This window comes from Leucoraja erinacea, chromosome 4 (genome assembly GCF_028641065.1).
Source record: "Leucoraja erinacea ecotype New England chromosome 4, Leri_hhj_1, whole genome shotgun sequence".
Lineage (NCBI taxonomy): Eukaryota > Metazoa > Chordata > Chondrichthyes > Rajiformes > Rajidae > Leucoraja > Leucoraja erinaceus.
Window position 1 is genome coordinate 698,328 of NC_073380.1, and position 26,793 is coordinate 725,120.

At 42.4% G+C, this 26,793-nt stretch overlaps 1 protein-coding gene across 1 annotated transcript in view; it reads right to left on the reverse strand.

Moving 5' to 3' along the window:
* Positions 1 to 26,793, reverse strand: part of LOC129695995 (regulator of G-protein signaling 22-like) — a 152,716-nt gene that overhangs the window by 96,021 nt on the left and 29,902 nt on the right. Inside the window, exons 11-14 of the mRNA XM_055633416.1 lie at positions 26,513 to 26,648; positions 12,897 to 13,620; positions 8,776 to 8,937; positions 8,222 to 8,387 (exon numbers count right to left, since the gene is read on the reverse strand). Of these exons, the coding sequence (XP_055489391.1) occupies positions 8,222 to 8,387; positions 8,776 to 8,937; positions 12,897 to 13,620; positions 26,513 to 26,648 (1,188 nt within the window). The remainder of the gene's footprint in view (positions 1 to 8,221; positions 8,388 to 8,775; positions 8,938 to 12,896; positions 13,621 to 26,512; positions 26,649 to 26,793) is intronic.

Genomic DNA, 26,793 nt, shown 5'->3' on the forward strand with positions numbered 1-26,793 from the left:
AGGCTCCGGGATTGGAGGATAGCCACAGTGGGCAAATAAATATAAGTCCCACAGCAGTTTTCCCATAAGGGCTGCATGAAATGTCAGACGCCTCTGAGGAGGGTATGGAAGGTCTGACGGGGTAAAATCTGAGCAGGTGATGGAGCCACTTTCCCCTATTGAAGGGAGGGAAAAAACAACCTGCTGAACATGATGAGCCAGTACTGCCAGCAGAAACACACTGAGAATGATCTCGAGAAGGATGGCTGTGAGTATTGAAGGACTGTGAGTCCACCCATCAACTTCAAGCTAATATTTTTGCTGAAGTGTTGGCAAGGCTTTTATACCCCGGGATATTGTGGTGCTCTTAATGTAGCCATTGTTACAGGTGCATTTGCAGACATGTTGGGAAGGCCGTTAGGAGTCGGGATATTAAAATCCGTAATACTCTGAAAGGTCTCATGGCGGGCATAACAGTGTTGGCCCGCATGTTAAAAAAGGTGGACAAAATTAGTGACCACAAGGATGCCATTAGCACTAATTTTTGCGATGTGCAGTTTGAAGGGCCATTCAGCCAGCTCTAGAGTCAAGAGTCAAGAGTCAATTTAATTGTCATTTGGACCCCTGGAGGTCCAAACGAAATGCCGTTTCTGCAGCCATACATTAGTAGACCCTAGTTCGCTATACCCTAGTACCCTGCAGACCCTAGTTCGCTATACTATATAAGCAAAGGGCTATAGACCCCGTTATTTGGGGGGGGGGAGACCTGTCTAAACAGGTAAAAGAATTGGCGAGGAGGCTCGACTTTGGGGCTGATTAGAGCATCCAAAGGATATCTGGGGAAGACATTAACCTTATGTGCATCCTAAGAGAGGTAGTGTTTTGTAATTATACTACAAAGAATTGGGCAGAGGTACCCAGCAGCAGCGTCCTGTTTAGGGTTTGGCCCGGGACGACCACTGTGGAAGATGCAAAAGTCTCTACGTTAGCATCTACCCTAACATTAACCGTTAGGCTCTCCACAACCGCGTATGAAACCAAGAAAATAACTTGGTTACCACCGATAACCATGGAGGTAGGTGAATTTGGGGCTCCAGCATTAATAGGGAGCACGGAAGTTGGAGGGACATTGCAACTTCATGTTGAAGCTTGGTGTAATATATCTATGGACAGATACATCCTTAGCAGTTTTAAGGGATATCTGATAGAGTTTCTACTCAAACAAAACCCTCCAGTACAACATAAACCGGACAGATATACATGCTGGTAATGGAATAAACCAAACCTGAACAACAGGATTTGTCTCAAATATCTTTATTAGAAATAAGAAAGATGGGGGTTGCCGTATTATTATGGATTATCAATGCTTCACAATGTTGTGCAATATATTCATTTTAAAAATGGATACTTTTAGCAGTGCTAAAGACTTAGTTTTCAGCAGGCTACTGTATGGCAAGTATTAATCTTTAAGATCCTTGCTATTCAATATCCAACAGGGGGGAAAAATTTTAAACCAGCGTTGGGACTGCTGCAACACCAAAATCATAGAGTAATGGTATAGTTGGATGATATCCTTATTGTGGGAATAACTTATGAATCGGCATGTTAGGCAGTGGTTGCCACTAAACAATTGGTTGAACAGCTGGGGTTCATTGTCCATCCACTTAAGTCAAAATTGACACCATTAACACATTTAATATGTTAATGACTTTACTAATATGGAAAGCCACAGAGTTCAATGGGCTCATAATTATAGAGGTCATTTATTTTGGCCAATGGAGCTAATGATAGAAGCTATAAAAGAATTACAATGTTGGGAACACAATGTTAAGTATTGCTCCAAACCCAATAGTTATGCACTACCCGTCTGTGCTATTACAAACAGATGCCAGTGTAATTGGTTACGGTACAACTGATACCATCTCGAGCTATGGGAGAGATGGAATATATAAGAAGCTAACCTACATAACACAAAGGGTTAGAAATGTTAAGTGCATTTCATGGGCTAAAATCTTATTGCTCAGGAATGAAACTGCAGCATGTTAGATGGTAGATAGGTAATACCTCGGTGGTGGCATATATAAGTCATATGGGTGGAAAGATATCAACATCTTGTGATAAATTGGCAAATTCAATTTGGCAATGGTGTGTCCAAAGGAATCTTTGGTTATCGGCTACGTATCTACCAGGGATATTAATTCAGTGGCAGACACCAGGTCACGAAAATTTATTGAAAGTACTGAATGGATGTTGGATAGAACGGTATTTGCTGAAATCAGTAAAGTATGTAAGGCTGGATATTAGAATTGCATCCAGGGTTAAATCACCAGTTACCGAGGTATGTATCATTGGTACCAGATCCTGAGGCAGAAGCTACAGATGCTGTTTCACTGCACTAGGGGAGGGTTTTATTTATGTATTTCCTCCTTTTCTACTTTATAAATTTGGGTACTAAGGGAAATTCAACAGGAATCGGCATCGGGGATGTCTTAGTACCTGATTGGCTTACCCAACTATGGTTTTTCCGGGGTACAGGACATGGTGCTGGAACCATGTATAACGGTAAGACATAGTCCTAAGTTGCTGGTGCATCCAGTAACTGAGGATAGCTATCCATGTCATAGAAAATATTGATTTAGTAGGTTGTAGACTCTAATACACCGCTACGGGACATGGGGCTATCAAAAAGAACTGTGGACATGATCACAGCAGCACAAAGAAGGTCTACACAAAAACAGTATTTAGGTCATATTAAAAATGGACTAATTACTGCCATAATAACCTTCTGGACCACAGAAATAAGGATGTTCCGGCGGTGCTAGAGTTTCTCACCAGCCTGCACTATGGAGGACTGAGTTTCAGCACTGTGAATAGTGCCAAAAGTGCATTGTAAAGTTATTGGTGGCAAGGAACAGTAAGACAGTCTGTGGGATCACATCCTCTGGTAGTTAAAAATTTTAGAGGAAATGTTAACACCAAGCCACCAAAAATAAGATACAACTATATCTGGGATGTAAGTGTGGCTTTGACCTTGCTAAGGAATTGGTCGCCGGCTACAGCATTAAATCTGGATAACTAACTAGAAATGGTAATGCTGATGGCGCTAGTCACAGCGCATAAGCTCCAGTTATTGCTAAAAGTAGACTGGATGGCTTCACTATTGCGGCACGAAGTTTGGGGTTTGTGATCCAGGACCGTATTATTAAACTAAATAGGCCAGGACCAGCGGGGCAGGTCATAGAATTGATGGCCTACCCGGAGGACAAACGCCTCTGTATAGTGAAGCACGTTTTGTTATACAGTGAAAGTACTAAGGCTATCAGAGGCAAGGAATTGGCGTTTAATCAGCTATAAGGAACTGTACCATAGAGTGTAACTCAGACCATTTCGCGGTGGCTGAAATATGGGTTAAGATAGGCGGGAGTGGACAATAACATATTTAATTATCACTCCACCAGGGCTGCAGCTACATCCGCAGCAAAACGCCTTGATGTATCCATGGACCAAATTCTCAGGATTGCAGGATGGTTGTCGGAGAAAACATTTCAGAAATGTTATAACAAACCAGTTAGCAGTATGGGAACGTTTTCGGGGAACATTTTAAGTTCTGTATGATAATTTATCCCTGAAGAATACAGGGTTATGATTTGAATTAATTCGATATTATTTATCATTTCCATTAAATAATTGGTATGAATGTTTTGAATATAATTAACAATTTCTCCCTAACTACCAAGGCAGTTGTGAAGCATGGACTCGTTTTCCACGGCATGAGGTCACAGAGCTTTGAAATCTTTCACGTAGTCACTCACGTGACTCCGAAGTAAAATAGTAAGATTAAACGAGAACTTACCAGTTTGAAGTTTGATCTTTATTTTATGAGGAGGAACGTTGAGGGAATACGTGCCCTCCGCTCCCACCCTCGAATGGTCATATCTTAAACTGGTATCTCTTTAATAATCTTACTATTTTAGGTCATTATAGTGTATCTGTGACCTCACACCGCTGCTTTGAAGGATGACACGCATGCGTCGTAGCGGGCTTCTTTCACTTATTCCCTCAACGTTCCTCCTCATAAAATAAAGATCAAACTTCAAACTGGTAAGTTCTCGTTTAATCTTTCTATTTTCAATCGGTCTCCATCCTGTCATTGACATTCCCCAACTTCCCCCCCTTCTCTGTAACTTTTGTTCACACTTTCTTGGTTCTGAAGAAATGTTATTGGCTCAAAATATTAAATCTTTCTCTCTGCACATTTGTTGCCTAATTTGTTCACTATCTGCAGCATTTTTTATTTTTATATCAGGTTTCCAACATTTACAGTTGTTTACTTTTCACGAAAGGAAGGATGTTGAAAAACCATTCTTCATCTTAAAAGCTTAAAACCCATCTAAATTTTGTTTCTTCTGTAGAACTCTGCAATCAATGATGCGTGCCTACATCTCATTCCCTGTTGAGAAACTGAATAAATATGTTACACTTGTTGTAATGCAGATAAGGAAAGGGAATGTCCTATTAACAATATTAAATAGATAAGGTGGTGTGTCAATTAAATTGCTATCACTAAAGTGAGCTTAGCAGCAGGAGTTGTCCAAACAGGACTAACCATGGCCTTGAGAGTGTTTCAGAATATCTGCTCAATAAGTAAACAAACCTTTTATTTGAGACATATTGCACGTATTGGAAGAGTACGTACATATCCTGTGATTTAACCTAATTGCAAAAATGCTGGAGGAAATTCAGCAGGTCAAGCAGTATCCTTGGAGGCAAAGGGTTAGTCGGAATTTCAGATCAAGACACTACATCAAGACTGAGAGTGTAAAGGCTAGATACAGAAATGAAAGAGTGAGGTGTGGAAAGAGTTGACAAGCATTAAGTGGATCCACGTTTTTAGTTTTACGTACAACAGATCTCACCTGCCTGTACATGACCCATATCCCTCCATTCCCTGCACGTTGATGTGCCTATCTAACGTCTTACCTCTTAAACGTCACTATTGTTTCTGCCTCCACCACCACTTCTGGCCATGCGTTCCAGGCCCCCACCACTCCCTCCATTAAACTTTCAACATATAGCTATGCCCTCTAGTGTTGGTCTGTAATCGAGCAACAAGAACTGCACGCGATACTCCAAATGGCCTAACCAATGTCCAATAGCACTTCATCATAATTTCCTGACTCTTAAACTCAATGCCCCCAGCAATGAAGGCAATGCATACCATATGTCTTCTTTATCGCAGCATCTACTTGTGCTGCAACTTTCAGTGAGTTATGAACTTGGACTCCAAGATCCCTCTGCACAATAGTGCTGTTAAGGGTCTTGCCATTAACTGTATATTTTTCCCTTACATTCAACAAAGTGCAACACCTCACGCTTGGGTCAAACTTAATCTGCCATTACTCTACATATTTCTGTAGTGGATCTATATTCTGCTATATCTTCTAACAGCCTTCCCCACTGTCTGCAACTCTTCCAATTTTGGAGTAATCGGCAAACTAACACACCCCCAACCCATCTACATTTATGTCCAAGTAATTTATTATAAAGCACAACAGCAAAGGTCCAGCACAGATCCCTGGTCTGAACTTCACTGGTCACAAACCTCCAGCCAGAATATCTACCTCCCACCACAACCCTATGTTTTCAATGAACAAACCAGTTTTAGTTACAGATACAGCGTGGGAACAGGCCCTTCAGCCGAGCAAGTTCACCCCGACAATTGATCACCCATTCACAAAGATTCTATTCGATAACACTTCCGCATCTGCTCCCTACACACTGGGGACAATTGGCAGAGGTGTATTAACCTTTAAGCTTGTACATTTTTGGGATGTAGGCGGAAACCAGAGCACCCAGAGGAAACCCACGTAGTCACAAGGAGAACATTCAAACTCCACAAAGACAGCTCCCAAGGTCAAGCTTCAGGAGGGGTGGATGAGCAGGTGGAGCCGGGTGGGGAAGGGTAGAGTGGAAATAGTGACAGAGGCAGAGAAATGATGGGTAGAGACAACAAAAGGTTGCAGATTACAGAATATAAGAAAGGAAGGTGATGAGTGGAAACAGATAAGGGAGAGATGTTGGGTAACTGGGAGCAGTATGGGGAGGGGATTGGAAAAGTAGTGGGAAGAGCTTGTGGGTGACAGGCAATTGGAACCAGGTGGGGGAGGGTAACAAAACTAGGTAGCAAGGGGCTGGAACACGTTGAAAAGAATGGAGTGCATGAGAGGACCAGGGTGGTTCCAGAGAGAGAAAGGAACATAGGTTCGGGTTATGTAAAATAGGAGAATTCAGTGTTCATGCTATTGTTATAGACTACCCGGCTGGAATAGGAAGAGGTGTTCTTCTAGTTTGCGTTTAGCCTCAGCCTGCAGATGGAGAAGTAGTAGCACAGCAGAAGAGTTGCTGCATTACGTCGCCAGAGACCTGGGGTAAACCCTGACTATGGGTGCTTTCTATAGGTAGTTTGTCCGTACTCGCACGTGAGTGTGTGGGGTTTCTCGGGGTGCTTTGAATTCCTCCCACATCCCAAAGACATGCAGTTTTATAGGTTAATTAACTTCTGTAAATTGTCCCCAGGGTGTAGGATAGTACTAGTATAGAGTTTCTCCAGCATTTTTGTCTACCTTCGATTTTCCAGCATCTGCAGTTCCTTCTTAAATATTTTGTCTACTCCACTGCTAAATCTCAAGGTATGCCTACTTTGAAGAAGTCCTCCTCGTCCTCTCTCCGAAGACAGTTTAACAACTTCCTCTCTCACTGCCCCCCCTCTGTGATTCCTCCTTCCCTCCAGCTCTACGACCACATCCTAACCCAGACACATTACCACAGCCACGTTTGCTTTCTCAGACTTGCCTGCGCCTCTATCTTGTACCTCATGGTTTCCAGCTCCAGTTCCCTACCTCCCAGTTCAGACCCAACCCGGCTAATTTCAAGTAGTCCCTGCTTTCTCCTCTTCTCCTCAGCTCTCCCTCAGCCCACTGTCTCCGCTCTCTTCCTTTCTTCTCCCCCCCCCCCCACCCTCACATCAGTCTGAAGAAGGGTCTCGACCTGAAACATTGCCTATTTCCTTCGCTCCATAGATGCTGCCTCACCCGCTGAGTTTCTCCAGCATTTCTGTCTATTAGCATATGGGTGATCATTGGTTAGCAAGCACAGAATAGACAACCACTTTGTCAAACACCTGCGATGTAGCCACCTTTGAGTTCCCATTTGTAAACCATTTAACTCCCCACCCTATTCGCACATCAACCTGGCTGTCCTTGGCCCTTTAGTTTAGTTTAGAGATACAGTATTCTGTCTATATATCATGTCTCTGTTTTTCTTATCCTGCCTGTGCATCTCTAGCCTGCTGGGCAGGTACCACCACTATTCACATATTTCACAGACCAAGAAACGTAATGTGCTGTGAACGGCTACCGTTAAGCCATTTTGGCACATCCCATCATGGACTTTCCATTTGTTTTAATTATATTCTTCCCACCTTCGCTCCCACTGAAAACAACATTGCATCTCTCTCATTTCCCATTTCTGACAAAGGGTGCACATCCAAAATTCTAACTATTTCTCTTTCCATAGATGGTGCCTGTTACTTAGTTTTTCCAGCATTGCGCTTTTGTTTCAGAATTCCAGCAGCTGCATTCCTTTTGATTTTCAAGGTTTAATATAATTCCTGGGAACAATATCCAAGGTGGAAGTAAGTCTAAGCAGCATTTGCACGAACAGCTGTTGCACCTTTAAGGAATTCCTCGTTACATCTTGGTCAGCATGGTCTCATAGAATAATTGAATCATGAATCCATCAGAGGAGGGTTTGAACGAAAACTTTCATCTCCTTCAAACGGCTGAAAAGCTCAAAACCATTTGTGGTTGCATCTTTGACGAATCATTTTACAAATCACCTCAATTAAACTGACATCTACGGTAAATTAAATGAATATTTAAAACTGGTGATTTGCTTTGAATTTGCTATGAAAAGATAAATTAAGCTTGTCTGTAGATTTTACAGGTGAGGTGCAGTTTGGACCCACAACCACAGGATTTTAGTGGCTGTCAGCATTTGTTCACGTTATTAAATCATTTACATGTTTACAAAATGTGGAGTAAGTGCATATTTTATCAGCAGCCAATTCAAATGGTTTCTATTTTAGTTCCATTCTTATGTCTCAATTTCAAGCCCCCTATGCAGAACTACACCTATTTTCCTCCAAAAATAGCTGATTATGAGAATTTAAGGTCATACAAACCAGTTTCGGAGTGCAGTCCATCTTGGCACCAAGTAGTGGCTTAGCAGTGATCTTAGGAAGTAGTCTTGCATTATAATTAGGTCTTAATTGGCGATCCTCCCAATCTTTCAGCACAATACCAGCTTGTCTTATGGGAAATCCTTTGTTCACACAGTACCTTGGACCCCTGGAATTATTTAAAATAAAAGTTAAAAAAAAGAAAAACTCACATTTATATTTTCTTGGTACAGGAATTCTTGTAATCATTTATTTGTCAATTCACTTTTTTTAAATAAGAAAAACATTTGTTTTACAATATTTGGCTACTTTTCATTGGCCCCGAAGTATTCAATAACCTTAATGGTAATGATTTTTTTTTTTAAATGCACATTTAGTTTCACTTCAGAACCTTAGACATTCATCTCTTACAACCATGAGTAAACCAATTCATGATCCAGTTTCTCCATTATGATTCTCAGTTGACATGTTAACAATTCACACCATTTTTATTTTGCCTGAGCAACATACTTTAGACATCGTTAATATAAATTTACCAGGCTTGTGCTTAAGCTCACCAATATAAAAGCAGAGGCTCTGCTACATTGTTCTGAATGTTAAACAATTTTTCCACAGACCATTGTGATATAAATGAGAGACCCAGCCTTGCTCGTGCTTCTGCGTTTATGTAGTATTCCCCGTTACTAAACAAATATCGATTCTGTATTATGTTCAGATATCTTTCAAACAAAGAACAAATAAAGGTCAGTACTTTGTACAGAGAAAACAGAGTATCTAAAAATATGGAGAACGATTTCAACAAATAGCAACTGCAAACGATGGATACATTTCAGTGTAGGAATTGCACAGGCTCAGGAAAACAATGGATCATAATCAAACATAAAATATGTACATCTTTCAGTCAATTTAGTTTTGTTAGAAATAGGGTGAGAAAATCAGTTTAAAAATGACTGGAAAAGATGGTGCAGTGCAACCATTGTCAGACACATAATGCAAAAATGTGAAATAAAATTTCATCATGGCAGCTGTTGAATTTAAATTGTTCGGTAAATTATATATCATTCTAAGAATAAAGTGCTAGGGGTATTGGTGACTATGCAATTATCAAACTGCTGGAAAAACACACACTGTGTTTCTAGTGAGGAAATGTTGGCATTCATGGCTGTATTTCCATGTGACTACAAACACAGAAAAGTACAGCTCAGGCACAGACTCTTTGGCCCACAATGCCTGTGTCAACAATAATGCCAAGCTAAACTAATCTCATCTGCCTACACATCCATGTGCCCATCTAAAAGCACCTTGAACACCATGGTTAACGGTCAACAGCTCTTTCAAATGGTCATTCAGTTTAGAAATAGCGTAAAACTGGATGGACCTCCTAGTATCAACCAAGGCACTGAATTTGGACTATCTAATATGGGACTAGTATATCACACATTAGTCGCTGTCCCCACAGTATCATACCTTGCAGCTAATGTGACAGACCTCTCCAACATAATCATTGGGCGCGTCCTTTGCTGAAAGCAGGACAAAGACACCAGAGGGAATGATGCAATTGGAAACAAGTAGCAAGACGTATCCCTGGTACTCCTCAAAACTGTCCTGAATCCCATGGATGGGGCGAAGAGTTTTGAAGGACATGCCTCTAAACACCTATGTCCCAATCTGGCAAAGCTGCAACAGAGGACTACATGCAAGCTAAAAGAATAAAAGTAAGCCATCCCACAAACATTGGATCAGACTAAAGATCTACCGTCTACAGTCCTCCCATTTCAGGAATGTTTGAATGGATAAAAATGCAGATGCTACAAAGCTGAAACAAAAACATAAAATGCTGTAAGTACCCAGGAGGTCAGGCAGCATCTGTGGCGTGAAAGTCAGAGAATTACTTTTCATTGGTTTAGAGATACAGTGTGGAAACATACCCTTTGGCCTACCGAATCCACTATGATTAACAATCACCCAGTAACACTAGTTCTATGTTAGAACTTAGGATCCGAGAATCTTAGGGTCACATTTGTGCACTGAAATTCAGTGTTCTATAAAGCAATCACCTAATCTGATTGTTTTTTACCAATTAGAGGAGGGTATAGATTGAATAGGAAGTAGTGCAAGTAAATTGTGGATTCATGGTCGATGTTAGGCTCACTGGTGTATAGTTCCCTGGCTTTTCCTTGCAGCCCTTATTTAATAGGGGCACCATAATAGCCACCCTCCATTCTTCTGGAACCTTACCTATGCCTAATGATAATTCATAAATCTCAGCCAGAGTTACTGCAATTTCTTCTCTAGCCTCCCACAGTGTCCTTGGATATAGTTGATTCGACTCGAGAGATTTATCCACCTTCATATGCCTTCGGACATCCAGCACCTTCTTGACCATAATATGGACTATCGTCAAGCCATCTCCATTAATTGTCCCAAGTTCCCCAGTTTTCAAGTCTTTCCTCGCGGTAAAAACAAAAGAGAAACACTAATTTTGCCTATCTCCTGGGATTCCACATAGAGATGTCGGCTTTGATTTCTGAGGGGCACTATTCTTTCTCTCTTGTTATCTTCTTTCCATAAATGTACATAAAACCTCTTTGAATTTTCCTTAATTTTATCTGTCAAAGCTATTTCCTGCCGTCCTTTTTGCCCTCCTGGTTTCCTTCATAAATATGCTCCACCGTTTCCAAAACTCTGCCAGAGATAGAATTGATCTCAGCTGCCTATATGTCCCACGCCTTCTTCTTCCTGACCAGAGTCTCAATTTCTCTTGCCATCTAAGCTTTCTTACTCCCACCTGCCTTGCCCTTAGTTCCAATGCAGAACATGCAAGCTCTGAACTCTTGTCACCACACATTTAAAAGCATTCCATTTCCAGGGCGTTCCTTTGCCCGCAAACAACCTGCTCCAATCAACTTGAGGAAGTTTCTGTTCAATACCATCAAAGTTGGTCTTGCCCAATTCAGAATTTTAAATAATCTACAAACTATTTTAAAGCTCGTAGAAATGTGGCCGCTGGCCCCAAGGACTGTGGTTTCTTGTTCCACCACGAACACAGTGATTTATAAAGGTTTGATATAATTTGCTTTTAGTACATTGTACCTCTTTTTTTAATCCCTCGATCCCATTTACTTTACTAACCTCTCTCAATGTGTTTGCCGCTTTTGAAAATTCAAGCGATTCCTACGTATACCCACTTTAGAACTATGACATTTCATCTACAAATGTCACAGCATGTTCTTTCTGCCAAAATATATAATTTCCTATTTCTTTCTATCAAATGTTATCTGTGTCTTACCTAAGTAATCAGCCAGCCTGTGTCCTCTTATATTTTATTATTATCCTTCTCAGTGTTTGCCACATCATTGGAGTCAACTGCAAATTGTTAAATTTCAGTGTTTGCACTATAACCAAGTCTTTAATATATGTCAGAAAAATAAATTACCTGACATTAACCTGGGGCACAATATCTGTCTTAAGAAGGGTTTCGGCCCGAAACGTTGCCTATTTCCTTCGCTCCCTAGATGCTGCTGCACCCGCTGAGTTTCTCCAGCACTTTTGTCTACCTTCGATTTTCCAGCATCTGCAGTTCCTTCTTTAACACAATACTGTCACCCTCATCCATTGTGAGAAACAGCTACCATGACTGTGTACCATGGCTTTAATATGGGACACTGTCACATATTTGTGAAATCCATGCACAGACTTTTGTACATTTCGCCGATCAATCTTTTCTGTAACCTCATCAGGCTAGTCAAACATGATTTGTCTGTAATGCATCCATGCTGACTCTCTATTCATTCAAAATTCTCAAATGTCCATTTATTCCCCCCCTCCCCTGCCCCTTCCCCAAATAGTTTTTAAAGGCTTCACAGCAGAGAGCTTAAACTGACTAGCTTGTAGTGGCCTTACACTCCTTTGTGAGCAAGGATGCCACATTTACAATTCTCAGGTCCACTGACACATTCCTTCTAATTATAGTGAATTAGAAGAATATTCCCATCCCTTCTGTAATCTGCACATTGCTCAATAATCTGCAGTGTACTCTATTCTCATCAGATGTATTTGGTTTTAATGTAGACAGCCTTCTGGATAACAGTCCTGCAACAGCTTTAAGTTAACCCCCTCAACTGCAACACCCCACAAATCCATTATTATACGTCTACAGAGTTATTAGCAGTATCCTCTTCCTTGTTTAAAAACCTTCCCTTTACATTATCATTCACTGCAATTGAGCTATCACCATTTAGTTGAGGCAATTTTGAAACATTCAGCTCTGCTTTAGTTTCTGTGGTCCTCTTAGTGTGGGAATAGAAGTTTGGTCATTCTCTGAATGTTGTGTTATTATCTGCCCTAGCTGTTAAAAAGCAATCATTTAGTATTCCAGCTGGAGCTTGGCCCCTCTGCATCAATCATGTTCTTCAACAATAATCAATTGCAGCACTCCTCTCACCATTCTCCTACTCTCAAAGCCTTTCAGGATCCTGTATATTTTAACTGGCATTCTCTTCTCCTATACTCTCTTTTCCTGCTTATTTTCCTTTTCATTTCCAACCCCCCCCGTCCACCCCACACATTCAGCCTGGTTGACCCTGAATGAAACAACTGATATGTGACAGACATTTTATGGGGTTTTTTTAAATCTTTCTAATTTCTTTATATTTGGGAAATAAAATTTTTGTCTCACCTTTGTCTCTTATTATCATCTGTGATAACCTTTAATCGATCAATATCTAACCACAACCACCAGTATTTCTCACCAGCTGTTCCACAAATAAATTTCTTGAATTTTTCAATGCCCTTTCTGTTCTTGAAACTGGAGCTATGACTTGGTGTAATGTAGAAGAAATCTCTGTTATCCTCTTCGCCGGAAGAATCGGATTCTTGAATTTCCTCAGCCAAGATTTCTGCCAAAGCTTGCATCTTTGCATCATCATTCACTGCAATTGAGTTCTCCACATTTATTGGCGGTAATTCTGAAACAGTCACCTCTGCTGCAATAATACCATTGGACTTTGTGGTAGTATTTGTGTCAGGTTCTGTTTCATTGATTATATAAGGTTGGTCGATCTCTGAATTTGGGACTGTTATGTTATCATCTGTCCCAGCCTTATCATCATGGGTCTTTGTTTCATCAATGGTGCTGGGTTGTTCTTCTTCTTCTATTTTGTGCTCAGCTTCTCTCTCTGACTGCACTTTAAGAAAAATTGTTGCTGGTGTCTGCAAAGGGTATTCAGGCACAAATTCAAATATTTCATTATCCACAACTTTAGGTCTTGTAGAATCTCTAATGCATTTATCAGGACCATTGTCTAAATATACTAAACTTGATTGACGTCTGAGACCTTGGGATCTAACTGGCATCTTTCCAGCTTCAACACTGACCATCATATCATCCAATAACGCAGAACCTAGAGCAATTTAAATTACAAAGAAACATTTTTAAGGTAAAGGATAAAGAAATTACGGCAGTATATTATGATATTGACCGATTCTCCACTCAACTGGACAGTATAATACAGGAACAAACAAAATTAGCAGTGGTAGACCACTAAGCATTAGTAATAAGATCATGGCTGATCTGACCGTAATTTCAATTCCACAGTTCCATTAAGTCACTTTAAGTTTTCATGCACTTGCTTGTCAAACATCTATCCATTGTGGCTGAAAATATTAAAAAATACCACATCCACGATCTTTTGAGGAAGAGAATTCCAAGGGCTCACAACCCTCTGAGGAAAAAAATACACCTCTTTGTCTTAAATGGGGGACCTCTTTTTAAAACAGTGAGACCTGGTAATTTGTTCCCCCAGAAGTGAAACATCCTCATACGATCCACCACGTAAATCCACCTGGCAAAGCCCCGTTTCATAAATGTTTCAATCAAAACACCCCTCAGTTATTGAGTCATACGGCATGGAAACAGGTTTGCTGGTTCAAATTACCCACACTGACGAAGATGCCCCATTTACACTAGTCCCACCCACACTGACCAAGATGTCCCATTTACACTAGTCCCACCAGCCACATTTTGCCCCTATCCATTTAAACATTTCCTATCCATGGAGTTAAAACTGGTATGTAACAAAGGTAATGCCACTGTGGTGATGGGGGATTTCAATATGCAGGTAGACTGGGAAAATCAGGTTGGTTCAGGACCCCAAGAAAGAGAGTTTGTAGAATGCCTCTGAGATGGATTCTTAGAGCAGCTTGTAAAGGAGCCGACCAGAGAAAAGGCAATTCTGGATTTAGTGTTGTCCAATGAACCAGGTATGATAAGAGAACTCGAGGTAAAGGAACCGCTTGGAGATAGTGATCATAATATGAATAATAGGCAGCTTTTCCTCCAGGCTGCCCCGTCGACCCGTCCTCGTGGCCTACCAGCGGGCGTGGAGCGCCGTTTCCTGGCGGGGTCCACCCAGCACCTCGGCTTCGGTGGCGGCACAGTGCTGGAGCGCTATCGCGGAGCAGAGCGGGCGATGCCTTGCCTGGGTCGCCGCGCTGGATCGACGCGCTGGAGCTCCGGTGAGCTGTGACCGCCGAGTTCAACACCTCCGGGCTGCGGGTCTGCGGAGCGGAGCGGGCGGCGCTGACTTCAACATCGGGAGCCTGGGAGCTCCAAACCGGCGCGGCCTTGTCTCGGAAGCCGCGGTCTCCGGTAAGGAAGCGGCCATTCCAGGTGGTCCAGCCGCTGAGAGGACTCTCCCGACGCTGGGGCAACAGCGCCTGGCGAGAACGACCGGGAACATCGGGCCTCCGTAGAGGCAATAGCTGAGCTCAATAGGCCTGACTTTGGGAGAACTGGGGATGGGGACTGTGCCTTCCCCCACAGTGGTAACCATTGTGGGGGGATGATTTTTGTGTGTAAGTGATTATTTTAGTCTGTGTCCAAGATGGCTGTCGGAAGGGAGAGTGTACGCTGGCGCGGTTTAGCTGCCGCTGCTCTCTCTTCACATTATGTTTTTGATTTATTTGTCTTTGGATTGAATTCTGTCTTTAATTTGTGTATTGGAGATGTCTTTATTATTTATTTTACTCCGATTATATGTTTTTTACTCTTGTTAAATTCTGTAAGGTGTCCTTGAGACTTTTGAAAGTCGCCCACAAATAAAATGTATTATTATTATTATTATTATTATTATTATTATTATTATTATAATATGATTAGTTTTAATCTGCAATTTGAGAAGGAGAACGTTAAATCGGAAGTGTCAGCGATGCAGTTGAACAAAGGGGACTATGAAGGCATGAGAGGGGAGCTGGCCAAGGTAGACTGGAAACGGATCCTAGCAGGAATGACGGTGGAACAGCAATGGCAGGAATTTTTGGGCGTAATCTGGAAGACGCAGGATCATTTCATTCCAAAAAGGAAGAAAGATTCTAAGGAGAGTAGGAGGCAACCATGACTGACAAGAGAAGTTAGGGATAGAATAAAACTAAAAGAAAAGATGTATAACACAGCAAAGAGTAGCCGAAAGCCAGTGGATTGGGAAATTTTCATAGAACAACAGAAGGAAACGAAATGGGCAACACGGGCTGAAAAGATGAAGTACGAAGGAAGCTGGCCAGGAATATAAAGAAGGATAGTAAAAGCTTCTTTAGATATGTTAAGGGAAAAACTGTAGCAAAGTCAAATGTGGGTCCCTTGAAGGCAGACACGGGTGAAATTATTATGGGCAACAAGGAAATGGCAGTAGAGTTGAATAGGTACTTCGGATCTGTCTTCACTAAGGAAGACACAAACAATCTCCCAGATTTGAATAATGAAGTAGATTTTCAAAGTCTACACAGAGATTTATACCAGTTGGAAGAGTGGGCTGAAAGATGGCAGATGGAGTTTAATGCTGATAAGTGTGAGGTGCTACATCTTGGCAGGACAAATCAAAATAGGACGTATATGGTTAATGGTAGCAAATTGAGGAATGCAGTTGAACAGAGGGATCTAGGAATAACTGTGCACAGTTCCCTGACGGTGGAATCTCATGTAGATAGGGTGGTTAAGAAAGCTTTTGGTGTGCTGGCCTTTATAAATCAGAGCATTGAGTTTAGAAGTTGGGATGTAATGTTAAAATTGTTCAAGGCATTGGTGAGGCCAATTCTGGAGTATGGTGTACAATTTTGGATGCCTAATTATAGGAAGGATGTCAATAAAATAGAGAGAGTACAGAGGAGATTTACTAGAAGGTTGCCTGGGTTTCAGCAACTAAGTTACAGAGAAAGGTTGAACAAGTTAGGTCTTTATTCTTTGGAGCACAGCAGGTTAAGGGGGGACTTGATAGAGGTCTTTAAAATGATGAGAGGGATAGACAGAGTTGACGTAGATAAGCTTTTCCCACTGAGAGTAGGGAAGATTCAATCAAGGGGACATGACTTGAGAATTAAGGGACAGAAGTTTAAGGGTAACATGAGGGGGAACTTCTGTACTCAGAGAGTGGTAGCTGTGTGGAATGAGCTTCCAGTGAAGGTGGTGGAGGCAGGTTCGATTTTATCATTTAAAAATAACTTGGATAGTTATATGAATGGGAAAGGAATGGAGGGTTATGGTCTGAGTGCAGGTAGATATGGGACTAGGTGAGAATACGTGTTCAGCACGGACTAGAAGGGCTGTTTCCATGCTGTAATCGTTATACGGTTATATGGTTATTTATTGTATTGTATTGTATTGTATATCTTTATTGTCATTTTCCTGAGTACTCACATACCCAGAGGAAACAAAAAAAGTTGCTCAACCAATGTCCATTCAGTGTGCAGTAAAACTAAATAGAAATAAAAATACATATATCATGAACAAATTAACACTCTACTCTCTACTAAACATCAACAGGCGTTCCGATCAGCAGCAGCATGACAGTGGCTCTGCTGCAGTGTGTCCAGGTTGATGGTTGGTGCGTGATACTTTGGCAATACTTTAGCAGGGGGAAAAGTCTGTTTATCAGTCTTATAGCCTGCGGGAAGAAGCTGAGGAGCATCCTGCTGGTTTTGCAGCTAATGCTCCTGTACCTCTTCCCATATGTCAACATATTTCAATCATATTTCAACAACTAAGTTACAGAGATAGGTTGAATAAGTTAGGTCTTTATTCTCTGGAGCGCAGAAGGTTAAGGGTGGACCTGATAGAGGTCTTTAAAATGATGAGAGGGATAGACAGAGTTGATGTGGACAAGCTTTTCCCTTTGAGAATAGGGAAGATTCAAACAAGAGGACATGACTTCAGAATTAAGGGAAAGAAGTTTAGGGGTAATATGAGGGGGAACGTCTTTACGCAGAGAGTGGTGGCGGTGTGGAATGAGCTCCCAGTGGAAGTGGTGGAGGCAGGTTCATTGGTATCATTTAAAAATAAATTGGATAGGCATATGGATGAGAAGGGAATGGAGGGTTATGGTACGAGTGCAGGCAGGTGGGACTAAGGGGAAAAAAATTTGTTCGGCATGGACTTGTAGGGCCGAGATGGCCTGTTTCCGTGCTGTAATTGTTATATGGTTATATGGTTATATGGTTATATGGCAGGATGGAGAATATGTGATGCGATGGGTGGTAGGGGTCTTTGATGATGGAGATGGCTCTGCTGATACATCTCTTCCTGTATATGTCCAGCAGGAAAGGGAGTGGAGCACCAATAATCCTGCTGGCGGTCTTCACAATCCTGTCTAGTTGGTGCCGTTCGTACGCTTTGCAGCTCCCGAACCAGGAAGTGATGCCGCAGGTTAATGTGCTCTCGATTGTCCCCTTATAAAAAGTTCGTAGGTGTGTAGTGGGGAGACCTGCTTTACGTAGTCTTCGGAGAGGTTGTAGTCGCTGCTGGGCTCTCTTGACCAGAGCTGTGGTGTTGGTCGTGGATGTCAGGTCATCTGACAGGTGGAGTCCTAGGAAATTCACGCTGCTGACCCTTTCCATAGTATAAATAGTATTTACTGGAGGACAGAGGATCAAAGGGGGTAGAGGAAGTGAAAGAAATTTTCATTAGGCGAGAAATAGTATTGGGTAGGTTAATGGGACTGAAGGGTGATAAATCCCCTGGACCTGATGGTCTGCAACCCTGGGTCCTCAGGGAGGTGGCACTAGAAATAGTGGACGCATTGGTGATCATTTTCCAATGTTCAATAGATTCAGGATCAGTTCCTGTGGATTGGAGGATAGCTAATGTTATCACACTTTTCAAGAATGGAGCGAGAGAGAAAACGGAGCAAGAGATAAAACCGACCAGTTAGCCTGTTGGTGGGAAAGATGGTAGAGTCAATTGGTGGTGGGAAAGATGCTGGAGTCAATTATTAAAGAGGTAATAATGGGGCATGTGGATAGCAGTAAAAGGATTAGTCCAAGTCAACATGGATTTATGAAAGGGAAATTATGCTTGACTAATCTTCTGGAATTTTTTGAGGATGTGACAAGTAAAATGGATGAAGGGGAGCCAGTGGGTGTAGTGCATCTAGACTTTCAGAAAGCCTTTGATAAGGTCCCGCACGGGAGACTGGTGACTAAAATTAGAGCACATGGTATTGGGGGAAGGGTGTTGACATGGATAGAAAATTGGTTGGCAGACTCGGAAGCAAAGAGTAGGAGTGAACGGGTCCTTTTCAGAATGGCAGGCAGTGGCGAGTGGAGTGCCGCAAGGCTCTGTGTTGGGGCCGCAACTGTTTACCATATATATTAATGATTTGGAAGAGGGAATTAGGAGCAACACTAGCAAGTTTGCGAATGACACAAAGCTGGGTGGCAGTGTGAACTGTGAAGAGGATGTTAGGAGGTCTTATCCCTCTCACCTTAAACTTTCTGCCCCCCCCCCCCCCCCCCCACTCCCTGAATGATCCTATCTATTCCCCTCATGATTTTATACACCTCTATACGATCACCCCTCAGCCTCCTGTGTCCACGGTACAAGGTCCTAAACGGCCTATCCTCTTCTTATGTCTCTGGCCCTCAAGTACTGGCACCATTCTCAAAAATCTTCTCTGCACACTTTCCAGCTTAACAACATCCTTCCTATAACAGGGTGACCACAACTGAACACAATACTTCAAATGTGGACTGCTTATAATCCCTATCCCTCCATTCCCTGCCACTATCGTAGTTGCCTTCACCACCACCTCTTGCTGAGCGTTACGCCCTCTAAAAAACTTGCCCGACACATCTCCTTTAAACTTTGCTCCTTTACTAAGGTTGATAAGGGCAAATTTCACAATGGGAGGTTAAGTATAATAGTAAGATTAAACGAGAACTTACCAGTTTGAAGTTTGATCTATATTTTATGAGGAGTTACGGTGAGCGATTACGTGAAGAAGCCCTGCCAGTCCGCATGCGTATCATTCTTCAAAGCAGCGGTGTGAAATCACAGATAACAACAGTCGAAGTAACTTATTAAGACTTGGAGAAGACTAGAACTACCAGATGATCTTTACGATTATGAGGGCCGGGAACGGAGGGCACGTAATCGCTCACCGTAACTCCTCATAAAATAAAGATGAAACTTCAAACTGGTAAGTTCTTGTTTAATCTTACTATTTTACTTCGGAGTCACGTGAGTGATTCCGTGAAGATTTCAAAGCTCTGTAATTTCATGCCGTGAGAATCGAGTCTCCACAACCACGGCTGCTTCAATGATAGATGAGGGAAGTATTCATAATGAATAAATAATAGTAACTCCTCTCATTCGGGAGTAACTAACCACTGAACCTAAGTAAGTTGGCAAATATCCCTGGTCTGACCTTGGGTTATTATGAATTTTTCATAGCCCTTGCTGCTGATATTGTAGCAGCCCTGGTGGAGTGAGTCTCGGAAATATACCAGTATCTACTCCTGTGTGAGCCAAGCCCTGTTTCGATCACCTGGGGATGGTCCAACCCAATACCCTTTAAAAAAAAAAATATTATCAACATTGCTAGTTCCGAGCCTCTAAGGTCTTCGTGAACTTGACGTATTGTTATATATGTGTGACCATAACTGAAGTTCGTGAGGTATGTCATGAAAATGTTCATGAGGTATGTCATGAAAATTTATGTCTATTCTGCTTATGCAAACATTTAAAACATAATTTTATTTGCAGATGTAATCATCCTATGCAGTCACAATATGTAGTGACTGAACCTATTGGCTGACCAGTGCCTTGAGGATAACTACCTATGATAGCCGAGCCAACTAAGGATGTAGCTGGAGCCCCCTGGTAAAATAGTATTAATACCACATTAATATCCCATTAGCCCCGTGCTTATCCTGGGGACATGTGAAAAATATCCTTTCTCCCTTGATATTAGGGGTGAAACCCGGCAGAGTGGGTCCCTATTGCTGCCGTAAATAAGATGGGAAGCACGTTGGGCACAGTTAATGGTCCTATAACTTAATTTTGTCAAGACTCCAAGCTGTCAGTTATCTGTGCCGTATGAGATGTGACTTAAGTATTTAAACAACACTTCCCATTTCCTGTAGAGGAGATGTAATGCTTTCCTTTCTTGGTGCTATCCCTGCATTTGCAGCGAGCACAGACATGAATTGGACTGACGGTCCGAGTCGCAGGACTGGTCCACTCAGAATCTATGTGAATAATTAATTCATCATGCAGAGGCTCGTTTCCCGAACCACAGGCTAACCCAGCAAATTTTATATTAAGAACAACCGTTATTCTCTGGAGCGCAGAAGGTTAAGGGGGGGGACTTGATAGAGGTCTTTAAAATGATGAGAGGGATAGACAGAGTTGATGTGGCCAAGCTTTTCCCTTTGAGAATAGGGAAGATTCAAACAAGAGGACATGACTTCAGAATTAAGGGACAGAAGTTTAAGGGTAACATGAGGGCGAACTTCTTTACTCAGAGAGTGGTAGCGGTGTGGAATGAGCTTCCAGTGGAAGTGGTGGAGGCAGGTTCGTTGGTATCATTTTAAAATAAATTGGATAGGCATATGGATGAGAAGAGAATGGAGGGTTATGGTATGAGTGCAGGCAGGTGGGACTAAGGGAAAAAAAGTTGTTCGGCATGGACTTGTAGGGCCGAGATGGCCTGTTTCCGTGCTGTAATTGTTATATGTTATATGGTTAAAATGTTGTATTTTTATTCCCGATAAAGCGGGAAGCATAGCTGCATAGGACAGTCAGACAGAACGCAGATACTGAATAATATACATGTTTCAGATCTATACTTGCCCTATAATATCCTTTGGAACCCAATTGTTTAGTACAGGTAGTACCGAATGTTTCCTTTTTAAAAGCTTATACTGGACATAGTAATTCAGTTGGGTTAGATCCAGAATGGCTCGCCACCCCCCCATCCTTCTTTTGCTTGGGAAATATATTAGACACAAACTGCAGAGGATGATGAACCGTCTTTTTTATTACACCTTTTGTGAATAATGTTTCAATTTTATCATTTACCTGTCAAGTTTCTGGTTTTGAAAACACCAATTTCCGACTTGGTGTATGTTCAGTGGGTGGATGTTATTCAAGAATAAGCTCAATTTGAACCCCTGAATGCTGTTCAGTGTGAAAGGATCTGATGTTATGCAGCACTATTCATTGTAAAACATTTGCAATCCACAATTTGCAATTGGTGATTGGTCTATAGAAGATATGTCCTGGACAAGTCCAGCTGCTCGTACCTCCATGGTTGATGGGTTCTTTTGCCTGCGAATTTTAGTGGGCGTACGCACTGGTGCACGCCAACAGCGTAGTGATGGGATAGTTCTCTTGGTCCTTGCCCCGCACCAGCGTCTGTGAACCATCTGAATGGGTATGGTCGAAGAGGTGGCATCCTGCTAGTCAGATGTGCCGTAATAAGGCCGACCATCTTTGCCTCGTCATCTAAGTCCTTGACTTACTTAGCCAGGTTTTCTCCAAATATCTGGTTTGGTGGCAAACATTGCCTCACCAGTTTGACGATCAGCACAGTGCTACAAACTTTGGATTTAGCGTCGGTCTGCTAGTTCTTTCTCAGGCAGTTAATCTCGAAGTGGGCGTTACACAGCAGGCCCAATGTATCCTGCTGTGTGTCTGATAGTGGCGTCTCTTCGACTGACCGCCCAATGCCGTTATGCCTGATCGGATTAGTTTTAATACTTTCTGCAGCCTTAGTTCCTGCGATCGCAGGATTGCACCCATTTGCCCCCTGATAACCTGGTTCATGGTGGGCATTCTGAGTGACGCACGATTTACAGGTGTTTCACAGCGTTTTGATTCTTGGAGCTGGTGAGACGTCATATTGTTGATGTTTATTAGCCAGGTTCTTCCATTGCCTCGCCAGTTCATGCTGGTATGGCGAATTTGCATGCCACATCCGGCACACCTGGAGCGATGCTCTCGTGCCTTAAGGGTCAGTGCCATACTTTGCCCTGGCTCTCCCTGCTTTTGCATGAGGGAGGCTTCAGCAGCCCTTGACATGGTGCTGCTGGTATGGGCCCCCATGTTGACCCGTGGAGGTATGGTTCCTCCTGTATGGTACGGGTCTGCCCTGTATAGACCTCTGCTGGCGGCGCGACTCTCGTCAGCAGCGGCCTCTGCAGCCCGTCTGCGTTTTTGTTATTTTTTGTCTATGTTTTTATGTAGTTTTTGTTATTTTTTGTTGGGGTGTGTGTGTGTGGGGGGTGGGGGTGGGGTGGGAGGGAGGGGGTAACTTTTAATCTCTCCCTGCACGGGAGACCCGACCTTTTCTTTGTCGGGTCTCCGTTGTAGTTGGGGCTGCAACGAGGAGCGGCCTCCAACAGGAGAAGACCGGGGACTCTGGTGCCGACTCACCTCGTCGCGGAGCTGGCCGAGTCCGGAGCGGGTGGAGCAGTGGTGGAGCGCTGCTGCGGCCCGACCTCCGGAGATTCGGAGGCTGCTACTGCGAGTCTGGCGGATGGCGGCACCTGGAGCCCGCGGGTCCCTGCAGTGAGACCGCTTTTCAGGGCTCCCGCAACGGCGACTTCTCCCGCCCGAGTTGCGGGGTCGAAGAGCTCCTGGAGCGGGGCTTGGCATCACCACGCCGCGCGGCTTGGAATGGCCGCGGGACTCTGCAAGCGCACGCCGGGGGCTCCAACACCAAGACCCGGTGTGCGACCTTGCACCCCCTTGCGTGGCTTTAATGGCCGCGGGACAATCGCCATCGCCAGCCGGGGGCTTGACTTTGACATCGCGGGGGGAGAGTGCAGTGGAGAGATACGTATTTTTGGCCTTCCATCACAGCGATGTGATGGATGTTTATGTAAATTATGTTGTGTCTTGGGTCTATTTGATTGTAATGTATGGCTGCAGAAACGACGTTTTGTTTGGACCTCAAGGGGTCCAAATGACAAATAAATTGAATCTTGAATCTTGGAGGTTGCTGCCGCGACTGATGGGGTGGCCCATGAGTATAGTACTTACGTTGGAGTTATCATGATGGAGCATCCTTTCCATAAGGTGCTCCTTCTTGTCCAGACGTTTTTATGTCCCCTGGCCATAATACTGAGCTTGCCCTGAAAACAACTCTGGACAATTTATGTGCTTGGATCCTTAGCATTGTGCAGTTTTACATGGTTAAATCTCACCCATTGGTGTGTTGTAAGGCTACTAGGAACTTTTCATCCTTACCAAGGGAAAATGCTATTTTTGTACAACACATGGCCCAAACACATGTTGTCATTATCATTAGTACCAACAAGTGTAATTATTGCCAACTTGAATATGGTCCCATGTTTTCCCTGTTCTTGACTTAGGTCTCGGATTTTCCTCTATCTAACTTTCATACTGCCACCAACTTCAGTGGATTGTTTACTGTCTACGAAGGGGTGTGTTGTTGCCGCAAAAATGAAGCTTTGCTCTTTAATGGTTCCTCAATTGGTCCGACACTTTGCTTCCTATCCAGATTTTTACCTGTTGAATAGTTTTTTTTACAGATTTGAAAAATTCTCTTTTAAGGGGCCTTCTCTTCTATTTCTACTTTCCACTTTCTCTCTTCCTTTTTTATTTTTTATATACACACTTCAGTTTTTCTACACTCTACCATCTATTTTTCCACTTTTTCCTCTTTCTATTGTTTTCTTTTTCTTGTCTTGCTTACTTCCATCTCATAACATAAAACTAGAGGTTGTACATAGAATGGATTACGGTATTACATAGTTGGCACCTAAAATTAGGTTCCACTGTACTGTTTTGTGCTGTATTAACTTCTAATAAAATTAAAAAAAAAAAATAAAATAATAGTTTTTGCCCTAAGAGAAGTTCAGCGGCTTATTTTTATATCACCCCTTAAGTCTTTTTATTCTCGTCATTTATAGAATGAGGGGAACTCTGGCCCCTTCCGGGTATTTTCCACCTTTGTAGTTGGTTATACTGACACTGGTGATCTCTTTCATAGAGAGAGGATTTTGGACAGCCTGACCAGGTGCTGCAAGCAGAGTTTCCTGAAGAGACCATTGAATATACAACTCCCTTACCGGAACATATCCTACTGGAACTGTGCACAACAGCCTTACTTGGCTTTATGCTTTGGGGTATGTTTTTCAATACCTCCAACCTCAGAGTCCACATCTACCTCAGGATAACAAGCTCTTTTGTTGGAGGATATCTTGTTGGAGCTGTGCTCAAACAACCTTGCTTGGTTTTATGCCTTGGTGCCTGCTTTCCCATACCTCAAATCTCTGAATATAAAAGCTCCTTACTGGGGTAAATTATGCTGGACCTGTGCTCAACAGCTTCTTGACATTATGCCTTGGGGTATGCTTTGTAACTGTACCTGTAACCTCAGTGACAGAATAACTCTGCCCTGGTATGCTCAACCTCCTTCATGAGGACCCGTGAATATAAAGCTCCTGTAATGGAACTGATTTTAACTGTACAGCACTTACCTGAAGCTGCTGCCACGGCCCTTGGGGTGCCCTGTTGGGTATGAAGCTCCTCCTGGAGCTGCCGTGATGGAGCATCCCTTTTATCAGGTGCTCCATCTTACCAGACGTCTACAACATCTTTTTTATTGGGAGGTGTATCCTCCTGCCCCGATTTACGGGTTCTTTATAGAGTGGCGTTTTTAACCCCGGGTTTGCCACGGTGCAGTCGGCACCCTAATATCGTTAGGACTTACCCCTCCACGGGAACCTCCACGGTCTGGAAGTCGCTGACTGCCTTGTAAGCGGCTGGCGTAACTCACCCGACATCCGCCGGCTCCCGTGCTTCCCACAGCCCAATGCCAGTTTCACCACGGCTCGACCGGACTGCGCTACTGTAGCCAACAGGAACCTCTGTTCCTGCAGGATGAACCCAACCTGGTAAGTAATGAAAACTTACCTGTAGGTTTTTCACTTACCGCTGGCAGGAATTAGTTGCCTGCCAGACCGGTGCCTCGCCATGTGGACTGGCGGGGCTTCTTCTCGGAATCACTCACGCGACTCCGAAGTAAATTTTCTTGTATTAGATAGAACTCCAGCAGAGCTTTTGGAGTTTTTTTTTTTAAATGGTGAGGAAAAGTAGCAAAGCAGAGAGGCAAGTTTCAGATCATGTACATTATATTTGGATTAATTGAATCAACTTAAATTAATTTTTTACTGTTATGTGTTTCGAAGTGTTTTATTTTTTTTAATTGCATAATATTTAATTAAAGTTTAGTATTCTATTAAAACATGTTTCTGATTGTTTGTGGATGAAGTGATAATCACAATCTTTAAGCTTTTCGACAACTTTGTCAGCCTGGGAGGCTTGCCTTAACCAGCTATCAAGGCAATTTCTAAGGGATTCACAATTGCGTTGTTAATCAGGTCAGACATCACCTTGGTCAGGAAGCTGCTATGGGAAGGTCTGCTCCAGGTTCAGACCAATAGGACGAGAGAGTGCCGACATGGGCAACTTACCAGTCCTAGAAAATTCCAAGCTGTTAATACTCATTTCATTTAATTTCTCAATTCCACCAGAGACCAATTTCATCCTCAGGTTTCATTAACCTATTTTTGCATTGGAACTAATTTGAATTGTGTAGTAAAAATATGCTTTCTACAGTTTTATTGTGGACACACATACCACGAAAGGTATGTATGTCCACAGTCTCCTGTTCATAAGCAATACTCATACATGGTTCATTAATGTTTGTCAGGTGCCAATTTAAAACTCAGTATATTCTGACAACTCTCATCAGATTTGTGCTTTGAATGCTTGAACTGATGGAACAAAACTCATTCTAGCTGCATCTCTGACTCAGAGTCGTCTTTTATACCCACAATTTTTGAATCATGCAATATCATGACAACTGCAGCTTTTAACATTTATTTGGATGCTTAACACATTTTAAGTAAGTATTTTTTTATCAGCCATTCTTAATATGAAGTCATATTCATGAAACATGATAATCAAGATAAAATATGATCCAAGTATCTTACCAGATCCCACCCCTTTAATTACTGCCGAAGAAAGAGTTAAAGATGACCTCAGTAGTGAATGGTCAGATTCAACCACCTTTGTTGTAGTTTCTTCATTTGCTTCTGTGAACAACGCTTTAACTTGGGTAACAGAAGCCTAAGGAGATGTAAAGAGCTCAAACTTACACAGGTTGTTTAAACAATCTAATTAAATTCTGGAAAACGCTGCCGATGTCTTTAATAGGTCGAATAAATGCTATAAAAATGATATTTTTACCACAAATCCTATATTTATTTCAATC